General features: G+C 46.6%; 7 protein-coding genes across 7 annotated transcripts; 5 read left to right on the top strand and 2 right to left on the bottom strand.

Moving 5' to 3' along the window:
* Window positions 1–509: 509 nt before the first annotated feature.
* atm1 (ATP-binding cassette Fe/S cluster precursor transporter ATM1) lies at window positions 510–2,984 on the bottom strand (the record flags this gene model as incomplete). The annotated part of the gene is made up of 7 exons (XM_056878613.1): window positions 510–571; window positions 623–839; window positions 911–1,957; window positions 2,008–2,276; window positions 2,328–2,442; window positions 2,501–2,560; window positions 2,616–2,984. The coding sequence occupies 7 exons, from the start codon at window positions 2,982–2,984 to the stop codon at window positions 510–512; spliced, it is 2,139 nt and encodes a 712-aa protein (XP_056723932.1).
* Window positions 2,985–3,387: 403 nt separating this feature from the next.
* N7487_010882 (AIM24 family protein) lies at window positions 3,388–4,926 on the top strand (the record flags this gene model as incomplete). The annotated part of the gene is made up of 7 exons (XM_056878612.1): window positions 3,388–3,553; window positions 3,615–3,733; window positions 3,799–3,870; window positions 3,922–4,092; window positions 4,144–4,262; window positions 4,318–4,537; window positions 4,594–4,926. 7 exons carry the CDS (start codon window positions 3,388–3,390, stop codon window positions 4,924–4,926), a joined length of 1,200 nt encoding a protein of 399 aa, XP_056723931.1.
* A 2,219-nt stretch (window positions 4,927–7,145) lies between these two features.
* On the top strand, window positions 7,146–8,284 carry N7487_010881 (uncharacterized protein; the record flags this gene model as incomplete). Its single annotated transcript, XM_056878611.1, has 2 exons — window positions 7,146–7,174; window positions 7,228–8,284. 2 exons carry the CDS (start codon window positions 7,146–7,148, stop codon window positions 8,282–8,284), a joined length of 1,086 nt encoding a protein of 361 aa, XP_056723930.1.
* A 1,422-nt stretch (window positions 8,285–9,706) lies between these two features.
* On the top strand, window positions 9,707–9,931 carry N7487_010880 (uncharacterized protein; the record flags this gene model as incomplete). Its single annotated transcript, XM_056878610.1, has 1 exon — window positions 9,707–9,931. The coding sequence occupies one exon, from the start codon at window positions 9,707–9,709 to the stop codon at window positions 9,929–9,931; it is 225 nt and encodes a 74-aa protein (XP_056723929.1).
* A 121-nt stretch (window positions 9,932–10,052) lies between these two features.
* On the top strand, window positions 10,053–11,336 carry N7487_010879 (uncharacterized protein; the record flags this gene model as incomplete). The annotated part of the gene is made up of 1 exon (XM_056878609.1): window positions 10,053–11,336. One exon carries the CDS (start codon window positions 10,053–10,055, stop codon window positions 11,334–11,336), a length of 1,284 nt encoding a protein of 427 aa, XP_056723928.1.
* Window positions 11,337–11,463: 127 nt separating this feature from the next.
* On the bottom strand, window positions 11,464–12,645 carry N7487_010878 (uncharacterized protein; the record flags this gene model as incomplete). The annotated part of the gene is made up of 4 exons (XM_056878608.1): window positions 11,464–11,558; window positions 11,631–11,840; window positions 12,102–12,189; window positions 12,253–12,645. The coding sequence occupies 4 exons, from the start codon at window positions 12,643–12,645 to the stop codon at window positions 11,464–11,466; spliced, it is 786 nt and encodes a 261-aa protein (XP_056723927.1).
* Window positions 12,646–13,921: 1,276 nt separating this feature from the next.
* Window positions 13,922–14,237, top strand: N7487_010877 (uncharacterized protein; the record flags this gene model as incomplete). Its single annotated transcript, XM_056878607.1, has 2 exons — window positions 13,922–13,924; window positions 14,010–14,237. 2 exons carry the CDS (start codon window positions 13,922–13,924, stop codon window positions 14,235–14,237), a joined length of 231 nt encoding a protein of 76 aa, XP_056723926.1.
* Between the last annotated feature and the right edge of the window lie 1,151 nt (window positions 14,238–15,388).

Genomic DNA, 15,388 nt, shown 5'->3' with positions numbered 1-15,388 from the left:
CAATTAGCGGTTTAATGGTTGGGACACAGTATTTCCAAGCGGGAGATAAACCATAGTAAGTGAAGGTATTCCTCGAAATTCACTTCTAGACAGCTTCTAATATCATCGTCTAGTTATTCAACGGGCCTACGTACCATGATCATTATGGTATCTGTGGGAATCGCGAGCGCTTCAGCGCAGATTGTTATTTATGTCGTTCATAATAAGCGAGTTGCTCAAGGCAAGCATCAGCCTAAGGATGGATTACCACCTATGGTGTTTGTCCCTTGAGAATAGCAAATCAATAGATCTATAGATGAGATGTCGTTCAGGTTATCTTTTGTGCACGGTCCTACTATTATCTCCTACCGAAAGCATTACTACCTACTTCCATCAACAAGTCCATAATATATGCAAGATATGCATAATGCTGTTTACATTGGGATGATATGTGCTAAGTAAACCCTGAGTAGTACATAAAATGTAGTCCAACACTGGTATGCTGGATGGTCATTTACAGATTCGCAATCCTAGACCTTAGGCTGGACCTCCTCCTCCTCATCAACATCCTGGGCCAGCGACTGTTCCTGGGCTAAAACCGAGTTAAAAATGACTGAAGATCGTACTAAAAAGAAGAACTTACTATTCCAAAGCTCTGCATAGGTGCCGTCAAGCTCGAGCAACTCGCGGTGTGAGCCCATCTCTGCCACATGACCTTGCTTCAAGACTAAGATTTGATCACTGTCGCAGATCGTGCGTAGGCGATGAGCCACAAACACGCTTGTGCGACTCTTATCTTTGAGAATGCTGTTAATGTTCTGGAGGAGCGCCTGCTCCGTGTAGGTGTCCAGGGCGGATGTCTAAGAGGGGGTGATTAGTTACACCAATTAACCGCTCCGCTGGTGGATGAAGGAGTGGAGTAAATACTTACTGCCTCATCGAAGAATAATAATTGCGGATCCTTCAGGATCAACCGAGAGATTGCCAAACGTTGCTTCTCGCCACCGGAGATCATCATACCGCGTTCACCAACCGCAGTTTGGTAGCCATCAGGCAGACCCTCGATGAGCTTGTGGATGTGGGCTCGCTCCGCAGCTCGGCGTACTTCCTCGTCCGATGCATCAATCCGTCCATAACGGATGTTGTGGGCGATCGTGTCGTTGAACAGCGGCGTATCCTGCGGTACCACTCCAATTGCCTTTCGGAGGCTGTCAACGGTCACATCGCGGATATCCTGACCGTCAATCAAGATGCGGCCGGATTGAACGTCGTAGAAGCGGAACAGCAGACGCAAGATTGTAGACTTGCCGCAGCCACTAGGGCCGACAATGGCGAACTTCTGTCCTGCGGGGATAGTGAAGGTGGCATTCTTCAAAATCGGTCGGTCTGGGTGGTAGCCGAAAGTGACGTTCTCAAAGCGGATGTGGCCGCCCTGCGTCAGCTGCAAGGGCTTGGCGTCGGGTCGTTCCTGGATGGTGACGTTCACTTTCTGCAGGTTGAAAAGCGTCTCCATGTCCAGCAGGGACTGGCGCAGCTCACGGTAAACAGATCCCAAGAAGTTGAGGGGGACTGAGAGCTGGAAGACCAGCTGGTTGACCATGACTAGGTCACCGACGGTCATGGATCCGTTTGCAACTCCATTGCAAGCCAGGTACATCATTGCGGCCAGCGCAGAGGAGAATATCATGTTTTGACCAGAGTTAAGGAATGCCAGAGACGTAGTCACCTTAATTGATGCATCTTCGTACTTCTTCAAGGCCTTGTCATATCGTGCCACTTCGAATTTCTCGTTATTGAAGTACTTGACAGCCTCGTAGTTAATGAGGGAGTCCACGGCAACAGTTGCTCCGCGATTATCAGCGGCATTGGCCTGTCTCCGGAACTTCGTTCGCCACGCGGTTGTAGTAATGGTGAACGCTGTGTACGCGATCATTGTTGTTGTTGTGATCGCAGCAAATTGGAGTCCATATTGATAAGTCTACAATACGTCAGTAGAGAAAAACGAGAATATTCGTTATCATATCATACCAGGATACCGCAGACAAGCGAGATTTCAAGTGCTGTCGGGACCACATGGAAAACCATGGAAGTTAGGAGGAAGCTGATTCCCTTAGTACCGCGGTCAATTGCGCGGGTCAGACCTCCGGTCTGGCGAGAGAGGTGGAAGTTGAGATCCAGTCGCAACAGATGTTCGAAAACATTTGACGCCACCTTCCGAATTGCCTTCTGCGCAACGCTAGCAAAGACCGCATTACGGAGCTCTTGGAACAATGTAGCACCAATTCGGGTCACACCATCTAAAAAGTATTAGTGACGAGTCCTTTCTTTCAACATGCTGCCATTCTTACAAGCAATAATCATCGAACCCGCCACAGTGTAGGCGGTGCCACCGACGGTAGCAAAGTCTACATTCATGGAGTCGACAATGTTCTTAAAGTAGAAAGGGATCTCCACATTGAGGATCTGCATTGGGTTCGGATTAGCATAGTTAAATGAAAACACAATAACAGACAAAACTTGCCTTTGCTCCAATAAGCAGTGAAAGTGCCGTGCTAACACGGAGCTTCGTGCCCCAATCATTCTACAATCGATAGTCAGTACTCAGCTATTCTATACCAATAGCACTCGGGGATTACCTTCGGCCACAGATACTTGGCCATTTCTTTCATAATAGCCCAGTCTGCCTTCCTTTGTTCTTGCTTTCCAGTCATGGGCTCGCTCAGCAAGTCCTTTTTTGGTGGGGTCTTCGCATTGCCGTTATCTTCCGGCTTCTGGATAATATTGGCATTTGCTAGTTGCGATGGTGCGGGGGCAGAGGTAGGAGTGGCTTTGACAGATGTAGGATCTTTATTATCTGTGGATTGACTCCATAATGAATTGTTATTTGACGTGAATGTGCGCAGGTGTGTTCCATTGAGCCGTGTGCTTCGTAGCTTGCCGGCGAAGCTCGGGTGGGCGAATTGCGCTGTGCGCCAGCACGGCGATCGTGCGGCTCTGAGCAGCATGGCCGCCTAAGATGATATTCTCTGAGCTCCGGAGTAGTTCGAGTCACCGAGAAGAGGTTCAAGAGCGCATAGTGGGAGCGTGTAAGAAAGATTGGCGCGCAAGGTAGCTATGTCCGATAGCTCGTGGGGGGAAATCGCCGGCTTCGGAGTAAAACCCGTCGCTCTCGATGCAAGTCCGGGATAGTCGCAAAAAGTCAAGCAAATGTAAGAGAGAAAATAAGAATGAGAGTAATTCAAGAACCTCTTATAATAAAACGCCAAATGTCGCAATTCCGAGGGGGAGTTGTGTACTTCGTAGGCCGCATCGCTCTCGGGCCCACGATTTCCCGATTTCCCTTTCGTCACAACTGACGTAAATTCTCCCTTCGGCACTTGGTCGTCGCTCTTTTTTTTTTCAAACACAATGCGCCCCGTCCAAGGTGTTCGGCCTCTGTCCTGGACGCGAGTTGTTCCTCGCGTCCACCGCCAAACACGATGGGTTCAGATTCGCGCCGCGCCATCGGGAGTGTCTTCGGTTAATGGGGACAATCTGCCACTCGCTAGCACGCCCAGCTCTGTTGAATCACGAGGTAATTGCAATTTCCCCGGGGCTTTGTTATTGTCAGTCACACTGACAATGAGGGCACATAGATGCGCGTTTCGATGTTGTTGGCGCCCCATATTCGCTTCTTTCCGTTTCGCTCTCGGCCTCGCAGAACCTATACACCCGACGCGGAACGCTGGTTGGATTGAGCGGCAAGGCGGATAATGTATGCGCTCCCGTGATAATGCTGTCCTGGGGGGGATTTATCATGCTAACGCATAATCTGCATAGGTGGTTTCCACTTTGAGTGTTCTAGAACCCTTCCGGAGGGCTGTCGTCGGAGTGCCCTTTCTTTATCAGAAGGTAAGACGTGCGACGATGAGGATCTAAAGACAGCCATTGACAATTCCCCAGGTCTCCTCACCAACCCCCGTCACAGCCCTCGTTTCTGTTCGATCGCCCAATACCTCCTTTGCCGTTGTTAACGTCAATGGCTCCGTGGACTGGATGGTTGCCCAAAGACGGGCTTTGCTTGCATGGACGGGCCGGTCTCTGACCATCAAGCCGACTATCAACGCAAACCTGGTGAGTCGAGCTGCTATCGTATTAGGGGAAACTCAAAGCTAATTTGCGCAGAGCTTGTCTCACTGGGGTAGCTCCGAGGTGACTGGCAGAGGTTTAATAGCGTTGGTTGGAAACGGACAACTATACTCCGTTGAATTGAAGGATGGCGAGCAGTACATTGCGCATCCCAGGTATGACCCCTCCGCCGGGATTACACGTCTGACGTCGCTAATATTCGATCAACAGCAATGTGGTCGCTTACACCATGGCCTCTAACCCTCCTCGCCCCTACCGATTTAAATCCACCACTCTCAACTTCCAGGTGCCGGGTCTGAAGACACTACCAAGACTTCTACAAAATGCCAAGTTCATTCGTGACGTTTCTGATTCCAAGGCATACAAAACCACTATGCAATGGTTCCACAAGCTGCGTACCTGGTCTCGAATGACCATCTGGGGAGATAGAGTATGGCAGCCTCGTTTTTGTGTTTTTAATATTCAACAACTAACAATGTTATCTAGCTCTTCCTGCAATTTGAGGGTCCCACGACCATCCTCGTGCAATCTCGCGGTCCTCGCCTCAACGATGTTTTGTCCGCACAGGAAGCCAATGAGATCGCCAATGTCCCTAGTGGCTTCACCTCGCCCCCTCCTCGGTCTACCGATGACGCAAAAACACTAGACGAAAAGACGGAATCCGAAAAGACAGAATCTGAAAAGGCCGTCAGCAATATCGCTGGCCTGACGCGCTCTGTCCAGGAATTGGAGCAAGAAATCCAAGGAACGAGCCAAAGCGTTGCGAAGATCCGCAAGGATGGAAAGGTTGAAATTGAGGAGGTTGCTCGCACAAACTAAATAGAAAGACCCGCTTCAAAAGGGTCGACTTGGAGGAGTTCTCTTCGCATTGGGTTTTGTACGGGCTAGAGCGGTCTCCATTTGGGATGATTATCACGTTGAATCCTGTACAGTATGGGCATTTCTTTTATTTTGGCAATTGCCGACAAATCTCATTTTTCTTTGGTTTTATCTACAATACCTTCTTGCTGTGTCTGTCGTCTTAACCCTTTAAGTAGAAGGAAGGAATTAAAAGATGCAGCTCTGTTGTGAGAAATAAGATTCTACGTAAAAGCCATTGAAGAGATGAACGTCACGTCATGCCACGTCTTGATTAATACATCTCAAGTCTAAACGGAGAAGAAGCTGAGATATTCAGAACTCGGCAGAGCCTGGGAAACGGGCTAGACAGTCACCACCGCATATCCACGCCTGCTGCTGCGCAAATCTATTAGCTGTGTCCCAACAGCGTTCAGGGAAAAGCTGTCCCTCAAGGTCATCAGTGACTGCATCAGTTTCTGAGGAAATGCGGCCAGATAATATTAATTATTTCCGGGGGCTTTATTGCTCTTGGAGTCAAGGCTCCCTGGCATAAAGCGGTGCGGTCTAGAGGTGTATAATGGATATCGCTATCATTTTGAGAGCAGAGTGCAGTGAATGAATGATAAAAATGATGGCTTGGTGCCAGATTTTTTTAATGTCGTATAACTAGGTCTTTTCAAGCTAAACAATTTGATATTTCTATTGCATGATTTCGCACTTAGTATCCTTCACGCCCTTCTCGAAGTTACGATAGGTTGTAACGGTTGGAATCGGGTAGTGACTAGTCAGCTTCTCTTCACAAATAATGTCATATACGACTTACCAGTTGTATAGTTAGAAAATACTAAAACCCTAGGGCATCTACTGACAGAATATATATCTGACCCGTCTCCCATATATGCCCTTTTCATTTTATTCGTTCTGCGACGACACTGCTTTTAGCGCATCAACTACCTGGTCGGGGAGCGACTAGATGTTGTAGCGATTGGATTGTTTTTACTACAGGATGGATCGAAATCAGTTTCACCTTTTTCTCACAGAGATTTTTTCTCGAACCGTCTTTCGAAACACGCTATACCTATTACAGTTGCACTGCCCCTGAACCCTTTTCTTGACGGTATTCCGGTACAATCGTAGATAACAGCTTTAAAATGGCGTCTGTATTAGACTCGTATAGTCACCAGGGGTTCTAGAACGTTGATATAGCAAACAAGCCAAACAAACGAATGCCTGCTTATTTGGAGACGTAGCAGGAATTAGAATCCCCATTCTGCCAACCACTTGCCCTCTAGAGTGACCACTACGAACGAGCGACCTGTGACAGGTTTGGCCTTCTGATTGGGGACTAGCATCTGTTGCACTGACAGGTCGTGATCATGCTGATGTTGGATCTCCTAGAGCCTTGAAATGAGCACGATGGCTGTTAATTCGTTTTCCAATGATCATGATTTTCAGCCACATGATCTCGAACCTGGGGATCAAGATTCACAATATGCCCCCACTCCAGGATACTGCGGTCACACGCCTGCGTCAAGTTATGGGCTCAGCCCTGACCCCAACTATCACTTCGAAAATGATCCGGAAGTCCTGTCACAACAGCAACCGCAGCCTTTTCGATGACTTAGTTATCCGAATAGTGTGACAGAATGTTAAGTAACGAACTTCTTGCAGACTGCATCCAATATACGATAGAGTGGAAAGTCACGGTGAATAAGAAAGTGCTCTGGCGGAACACTGAAGAGGACGTAGCCCTGACTCCGAGTGCCCACTAGCGGATGACCCTTGAGGGTAAGCTTGAGATGTTGTTAGAATGGAAGATCCCCGGAAAAGGATGGGTAAAATAGGACGACACGTTGGTAATCGTCTCAGGCTTAACAAGTCATCAATTCCATTATTCATTATATCATTGTGCACTAGCCTCAATTCTTTTGGTAGGGGATTGGTGGCCCTGAGAGCTCGCCCAGCCACCACCTACGTGGGCTTATCAAAATACGGTTTTCGGCGAGGCGCCCAATAAGTTGCATGTTCCCCCTCTTGAAGATTTGATATGGTGGCCTTGTTCCTTATCTGTGCGTTGTCTACATCTATATCTACACCATATAATACCTTCAATGCCCCGCAATCAGTATTCTAAGCCGCAACTATCCTGTCTCATCTTCACGTCTTTCAGTAACGAAGCACATTGATCTTCAAGTATCATGGCTGCCACATCAATCCGTCTATCTGAGTAAGTTATACGAAGATTTTGCCATATTGAAACTCAAACTAATATTCACGAAGGTCCTTCTTCAAAGACCTACCTATTCAACTGAAGGTTGGCAAACAAGGAAAGATATTCCACGTTCATCCTGGAGTCTTTATGCCATTTACTTCATCAGCAATATATGCCCGAGTATATGGGTCCTGGAAAGATAGAAGCGAAGAAGTACTTGATTTGACTGAGTTTGATGAACATACAATTGTTTGCTTCTTGAGCTACGTCTACGCACGGGATTACTGCCCTTTCCCCGCTGCTCCCGATTCAAACCTAGAGATTGAGGAACAGGCAAAGAAGTTTAATCTCAAAACTACTGGAAAGGAAAGTTTCAATAAAGGTCTATTAGACGGCGAGGGTATGTTCTCAGTGTTCTTAGATCTAGCACACATCACCAAAATCTTACGCAATCTGAATCCTATAGAAACTATCCCCGACCATCCAGCGATTGATGGCTTGAACACCAGGCCTTTGACCCCAATCGAGGATCTTATGATTCCAGAGCGACCTGCCACAATTCAGAGTGCCACAAATCCGCTAGGTCTTGCCGGAGGCCACGATGAACTTCTCGCCATTGAGATTCTTACCCATGCCAAAGTGTACTGCTTTGCACATGTATACCTTTTAACAAAGTTGGAGGCATTCGCGTTGAATCGTCTTGCTAAAACACTTGCCATTCTACAAAACAAGCAAATAAGCATGTCGCCACAGTTAATGGAGGCAATCCGACTTATTTATTCGAAAACACCTAATTCTTCCCAAAACCATGCGAGAAACCTGTTGTCACAATTTGTAGCCCTCAAGTTTACAGCACTTTTGGGTGATCAACTCTGCATGCTCATGTCAGAAGGGGGTTCTTTTGCCGTGGAAGTGTCATATAAGCTTGGGAGGAGGCTCTTGGTTAGTCCATTAGAGGACCAAGTCGAGAAGTTGCATTTGAAAGTGTCAGATCTTGAATCCGAGGTATCGGGAATGGAGAAGGATCTGAATCAGTCAAGAGAAGAGGTTAGAGGATGGGAGCAATGGGATCAAAATCTGCCGTCAAAAAGACAGAGGTGGCCAGGCAGGTATTACGATATCTAGAATATCTCAACATAGACTTTTGCAACAACTAGAAGTAGTCGAACATATAAGTATTATTTTGCCTTGTGATTAAATTCAGGCCTATCTATACCGAGAATGTTGACCGTTTGAAAACCGCGAACGTATAAAAAAAGATCAATCAATCATCAACCGGCATCGTTGAGCGAATGTACATAGTCATATTCTAACCGTATCCTCAAGTCTTTGTAGGGTACTACTAAATTTTAGGACCAAGTCTAATCAGGGAATGAGTTCCATATTTGGAATGCATATTTGAGATTCATGATTATTTTAATTGAACGAGCTATTATTGACAATCTTGGATCGTTGAGTATCATCGATGCTGAACAACGCTCCAGTCTTGTGGTGAAAAAGAACGGTGAAGTCCGGTCAAGCACTATTATTTCAGAGCGTATGTGTCGTTCCTCCTTAGGCTGACCTCAAATATTAGTGAATTAATTGATTGTTCAAACATCAAAAACACTTGTTCAAAGGCCGTGTATCTTGTACGTATACGGGCAGCATCGAGGATAGACAAATTTGATCACAATAAAGTATTCAAGGTCGATCAAAAGTGGTAAAATTGGTGTGTTTACGGAGTACGGAGTAATGAGGGCCAAATTGCAGTAGTCACAAATACTCATGTGTCCAAAATTGTTATCATTGGCTGACCCATCAGATGTTTTCCACCCAAAATAAGGGTCCGTGTATCTCGTTAACAGTTTCGTACCCCCCCCGGCTTTCTTCCAGAAAGTATTTCAGACTAGTCCGGCAAACTCGGAATCCTCGGAGTCCGGATTAAACCGCGGCTCGAGCGTCCAAAGTGGATATGCGTTCAAGTAGTAGGCCATACATAACCCCAGGAGCAGAGATGTGAGTGTGAACGAGGCTCTCTCGGGGCGGGGTTCTTCTTCTGAAGTGTAACACAAATTAGTCCAATAACAGCCTGTATTGCAATATCCGGATTTCTTCTTTCCAACGTGCAAAATTATACTTTCTTTCCCAAGGCACGGCCCGCACGGGTATTGATCGCTCTAGACTCCGTAGTCTCAGACTGGAGCATGTGTGGACGGGAATATGGGGTACATCGGGCCAATCATGTGGCTCGTTGATAAGAAAACAAAAACATTAGATCGTGATAGGTTGAAGATGTGTGAGAATGCGCCATCGATTGATTGTGTGCCGTGTCAAATGCAAAAGGACATGTAACCTTCCAAGGTTGGCAAGTAACATTATGTGAAAATCTGTCTAAGCTTTTTTAATCTACGCCTCGGATATTGGGTGTTATATCCCTCACGTGATGCACCCTGTTGGCTCTTAAATTGTCTCTTCATTTGCTTTGTTTCCCTTTTTCCTCTTTGTACCTGGGATATCTCAGCAGTTGAGAAGAGACTGTTGGTATATTCCAACCACTTCACACTGATGTCTTTCATCGACGGGGCTACTACCCACCCAGTCCCTCTTTTATCTTCACTTGAGCAGCAATTGCCGGACAAAGAACATGTGACTGCGGCAGAAAGCGAGAATGAGAGGGCCGGTGAACTACCATTGGAACATGCCATCGGGGAAGGCGATTCAGATGTTATCCTCGTGGATTTCGAGGAGAACGACCCAAAAAACCCCCTTAAACTGGTCGTCAACGCATAAATGGCTGATTGTGTTTGTTGTCTCATGGATGGGTTTCGTTAGGTAGGCATCTTTTCTTTTTTTGTCTCGTAGGTCTTTGTACCCTCCGTCATCGACTGACCTAATTAGTGTCTTTTCGACAATGACAATTGTACCTACAACGCCACAGATCTTACAAGAGTTTAATTCTCATAGTAAGGTCGACCAGACCTTACTCGTCACGATTTGGGAGCTTGGAGAAGGAATCGGTCCGTTTTTCATTGCACCGCTCTCCGAAAGATTCGGTCGGCTTCCTGTCTTCCATATTGGAAATTTCCTCGCGCTCCTTTGCTTGATCGCTAGCGCCCTGAGCGTAAACATTCCTATGTTGATTGCGTTCCGATTCCTAACGGGTTGCTTCCTATCCATTCTCACTCTCGGGCCCGCCATCGTCGGGGATCTGTTCCAAATGGAACGAACCGGCCAGGCAATGGCATTAGTTATGGGGACTCAAATGATAGCTGATTTTATCTCACCTATCGCCGGATCGTATATCGCACAAAGCCTAGGTTGGCGATGGTCGATTTGGCTAGCAGCTATTATACTTGGATTCTTCAGCTTTCTATTGCTGACTATGCTCCGGGAAACATATACAGTGGTGATTCTGAGGCGAAAGGCGGAGAGGTTGCAAGAGGAGTCAACGGATAAGAAGAAGAAGTATCATTCGAAACACCAAGCCGTTGTCGACGAATCCACTATGCTCGAACGCGCTATCAAACCAATGCAGATACTGGCACAGTCCCCTATCCTCATTTTGACCACGAGCTATATGGCCATAACATACGCATTGGTCTCATTGATTCTTGCCACGCTCACAGAAAATATGGAAACGACATACCCTAACGTATTCTCTAGCGGCTCTGTTGGCTTGACTTTTTTAAGTCTCGCGATCGGTAACACCGTCGGTTTGATTTTCTACAGTCTCACCTCCGACCGCTATATGATCCATAAGCGAGAAACGAAGGGCGACGCATTCAAACAGGAATCCCGGCTGGTTCATCTAATTTTTGCCGCAATAATTCTCCCTATCGGCTTCCTGGTCTACGGATGGACATTACATTTCCATGTTCAATACATCGTACCGCTCATCGGGACGTGCGCTGCAGGATTCAGTATGACGCTTTCTGCCATACCGGCTGAAACATATGTGGTGGATGTTTATGAAATTCATGGTGCATCCGCTATAGCTGGTGGTGTCATCTTCCGAGCGATTGCTGGTGCTTTTCTGCCATTGATTGGCCCGGCTTTATATGATAGTATCGGACAGGGCTGGGGTAACACTGTTCTAGCTTTGATCGCCGCTGCTTTTATTCCTCCCTTGGGCTTACTGATGAGGTACGGAGACTGGTTCCATAGTAAAGAGCGGTTTGGAAAGTCTAGGCGATAGGTTCAAATGTTGGATTTGGGATTGTGATCCATAGCACATATGTAAAAGTTTGAATGGTATATTCATTATACACCGCTACTGTACAATGCACATGCATGTGTCTGGTCAAGGCGTTTGAGAACTACATTCAGTCGAAGTAAACAAATACTCTAGCTTCAATACTCTCCCGCAATTGTGTCTCATTAGTATTGCGAGCGTCGTAAAACGCCGTATGGGGAACCCCTGATTCAATAAGTTTTAGTGTCAAAATTCGAGGAAATGAATTCTCTAGGCCATAGGGTAAATTCATCATACCTGCTCGGTTCTCCTCTTGGGAATCTGCCTGTACGAAGGCGATTACCTCGTCGGCCTGCAACCCATGCCAATAGTACCATTTGTGACTACCGTCAAAGTATATGCGGGTATTCTCGTTAAGGTAGTTACTAGTAACAATGTCCATTGCAGTGGCCTGGGATTCATAGTCCACGGTGCTGCGGTCGCAAACCGTCAGAGGAAAGTCGTATACTGGCCCTCTTATTGGCTTCCAGAGGCTGATGAGATGGAGAGTAAGCTTTGCGATGCATTTTTTTCTGGGAGTCAAGGCAGATGTACTTTACGACCACGAATCTTGAGTAACTCTTTGGGGAAATGTTAAAATGCTTAATGCTGCATTTCGCAGCCGAGGATGCCGTCATATCTGAGCATATGAATCCAATGAAAGGGTCAGTATACACGTGGATGCAGTCCAAATGCGCAAATGTTATATGAAAGATCATCAGCGCGTACCAATGTGCACATAATCGCTCGGTTGATTTGTGTTAAGCTCGTGTCGTTCTAAGCTCTCAGATAGCCAAAGAGGGTGACGTTTGCGAACCTGGTTCCCGCACGTCAGCATTCCGAAATGTTTAATCTTCAAACGATCTGGCCTTTTGCTCACTGCGTGCTCTAGGACTTCAATTCGCGCGGCATTTGGGAACAAATCCCGGGCAGCTGATTTGTATTTCGGGTATAGAACTTCCTCTACTTTCTTATCGTCGCAATACTCCTCAGGTGTCAAAGAACAATCAAGGTGCAGCTGAGTAAACCCCTTCTGAAGGAACATCTCTCTCGACGGAATCTGCAGATTCCGAGCATTACGGATGTGGACGATTCGATCATCGGGCGATGTGTTTGTTGGAGGAATATCAGACTCGTAATTGAAGTGTAAATAATATGGCTTCACCAACCGGTGCTGCTCATCTCTTGCAAGATACTGGATCTTCGCTTTGAGCGAGTCATCACAGTCAACGACAGTCATTACTGCCGCATTGAGCTCAGGAGACTCCGGCATTTCTTCAAAGACAGTAATATCCTTTCCAATATTCCCTATAAAGGCAAGTGCAATTCAAGAGGTACTGTATGAGCAGATTAGATTGTGTATAAATTGTGACAAAACCCAGTCACTGATTTTTGGATCTGAGGCCGGGCTTACGCGTGTTGGAAGTTGAGCGGAGCACGGAGAAAACGCAACGCGCCGAGCCAAAGGAATTCCAAATTAACAAAGGCGAATGGGTGTTTTGGGTAGATTTCTCATCTGCTGCCCTGCATCGTCGTATATTACTCCAGTTTATTGCGCATTATTGCGCATCATTGCAGTTTCTCGCGCACCCTTCCCAATCAAGAATCTGATCCATTGGATATACTCAGGGGCCAGACTGTGATTGGCTAGGTGCTTATCTCCCAAATTTGGAAACAAGGTTGGAACCTACCTACCTAGGTAGGTAACGAAGCGGGGAACCTTGGAAGGTTACGTTTCGTACGGGAATATCCGTAGCGACACCCAATCGGATTTAGGAATGAAGTGCGACGATCGGCCAAGGGCCTTGGGAAGCTTGGTTACGCACTAATGCACTGTAACCCGAATCCATGGCCTTAAACCGGGACATCATCCGTCCAATCATACCTTGACATTTTCCCAAGGTACACATGCATATGTTGACTGAGAAGAACCGGAAGGCCAAACATGCATATTATTTACACTTCAGGCAGCGCGTGTAAGACGTGCTAGGCTAGGATCTCATCCTTCGAGCTGTCCAGACGTCTAACATGAACCGGGGCAAAGGATTGCGCAATATTTCCTTGATCGAGAAGATAATATGTTGTCCAATGCAACATGGCTCATGCGGGTTTCTTACTCCAGGGATACAGGGCGAAGGGAACTCCCACACGTTGGGACTGACTACCAGCCGGGCCTATCTATCACTGCGCCCGCATTCAATGCTCGGAGTCAACGTCCACGTCATTTCACATGCACACCCCTGTGTGCATACATACTCGCGTGCTCGTTTTTATGCGCGACGTTTGAATTGGTATGGCCAGGTTTGACATCGTGATGCACATGTGAATGCTATCTACGGTGCACTCATTGGACATCAATTGATTCAACCTTGGTTTGTTTGAACCTTCTAAGGGTGGAATTCAATCCGGTTACCTCGATTCAAACATATATAAGCCCTTAGCTCCCCCTCAGACTATCATTCATCATCCTCAGATACTATCGATTCCACTCTCACATAAAAGACTCCTACAGAACTTACTCACGGTTTACAAGCCCGCACTCTTCAAATATGGTATGACACCTGGAGTGCCTTGGAAATTCGAGATTGAATGTTCAGTGATACATGAGATATGTACATATTGCTAACTGAGGTCCAGCCTCAATCAGTTAACAACGCGACTGAGGAGAGATCTCAGCCATGGAAGACGATGCAGGAAGTTCAAAACCTGTACAGGCCAGAGCCTGCCCCTCGTGATGCGAATGCCGACACCGCCGCCGATACCGACTCCAAGGAGATTGAAGATGAGCCTTTGAAGCTCAATGGCCTCAAGCTGCAATTCAACTCCGCAAGATCCAACATTGCGAATGTGGAGGAGCAACACTGAGCATTGAAGACCCGCGCTATCATACTCGGGGCCACTGAGAGAATTTGGCCTCAGGCAAGGCCTGACAGACCCATTTGTCATTCATTTGCTATACGTGGACTAGCCCGTTTTCCTTCTTGTTAGAAAGAACAATATTTAAATATTGGAATCCAGCATGTCTGCACACAACACTCGAACCTGAAAAGCCTTTCATTAGAGAGTAAAACGTTTAAACTAAGATGCGGGGGACTGAGGTCACTAAGGTTTCAGGGCTTCTGAAAGATGCCTATCCAAGATTTTCGTGAAAGAGAACACAAAAAAAGGGTTGATAGGCTCTGGAGTAACATCAATATCTCTTCGAAAATCACTTAAAGCTCGACTTGATCAGTTTGTTTGTGGTCAATGGACGTTGTTCGTAATCTTTATCCTTGCTTGTGAGGGTTACCGGGAGCTAGGCGCGTGAAAATGACCCTCAGAATCTTCCGGACGATTGTCACAGCAGTTCAAATTTTTGTGTATACATCGTAATTGCCTTTGGAGATGGACCGGGTGGACTTCCTATCTTCTATTCTACAACGAGTCATCCATTGCAAAAATGAGACAGGGCCACCGCTAAGAGCGGCCGAGGAAAACATTCCAAGTCGATGTCTTTTTTATCTGATATATAGGAAGCCAGGGAGGAATGTGCAGCTACACCTAATTGGCACCACATTGGCTTGTGATGTATGTGCACCCCAGCTTCCCCACTTCGCAAGGCTCACTTACAAATTTGAGGTCCGAGGGGGAGTCCGGCGGGCCTCCGACGTGGAGACCAAGCACTTGATAATGCATAAAAGGATCGATCCAATGATATAGCGACAGCGTATATTCAATTATTTCACTGCCACAATGGGTATGAGCCTGTTTGGCTTTAGTGCCGGACCCCTAGCTGTGGTTATGAGAAGAGTGCGTACGCACACCAGTCTGGTACATGTAATACTATGGATTTCGTCTGCCAATATATTCCTAGCGAAATCTACCTAATCTGTTTTTCTTCTGAGGTTTCATAGGATGAAGATCTATTGATTGAATGCCCCAGGCTCCAAGGCTGGAAAATTGCTCTTTCCCACCTGGGTAGGGTTGCGACCTGAATTGTATGCCATAGACTAAACCTGAGTACTACTCCTGTAGCT

Source organism: Penicillium crustosum, assembly GCF_028827405.1.
Source record: "Penicillium crustosum strain IBT 35664 chromosome Unknown utg000005l_segment0_segment0, whole genome shotgun sequence".
NCBI lineage: Eukaryota > Fungi > Ascomycota > Eurotiomycetes > Eurotiales > Aspergillaceae > Penicillium > Penicillium crustosum.
This window is presented reverse-complemented; position numbering and strand designations above follow the sequence as displayed.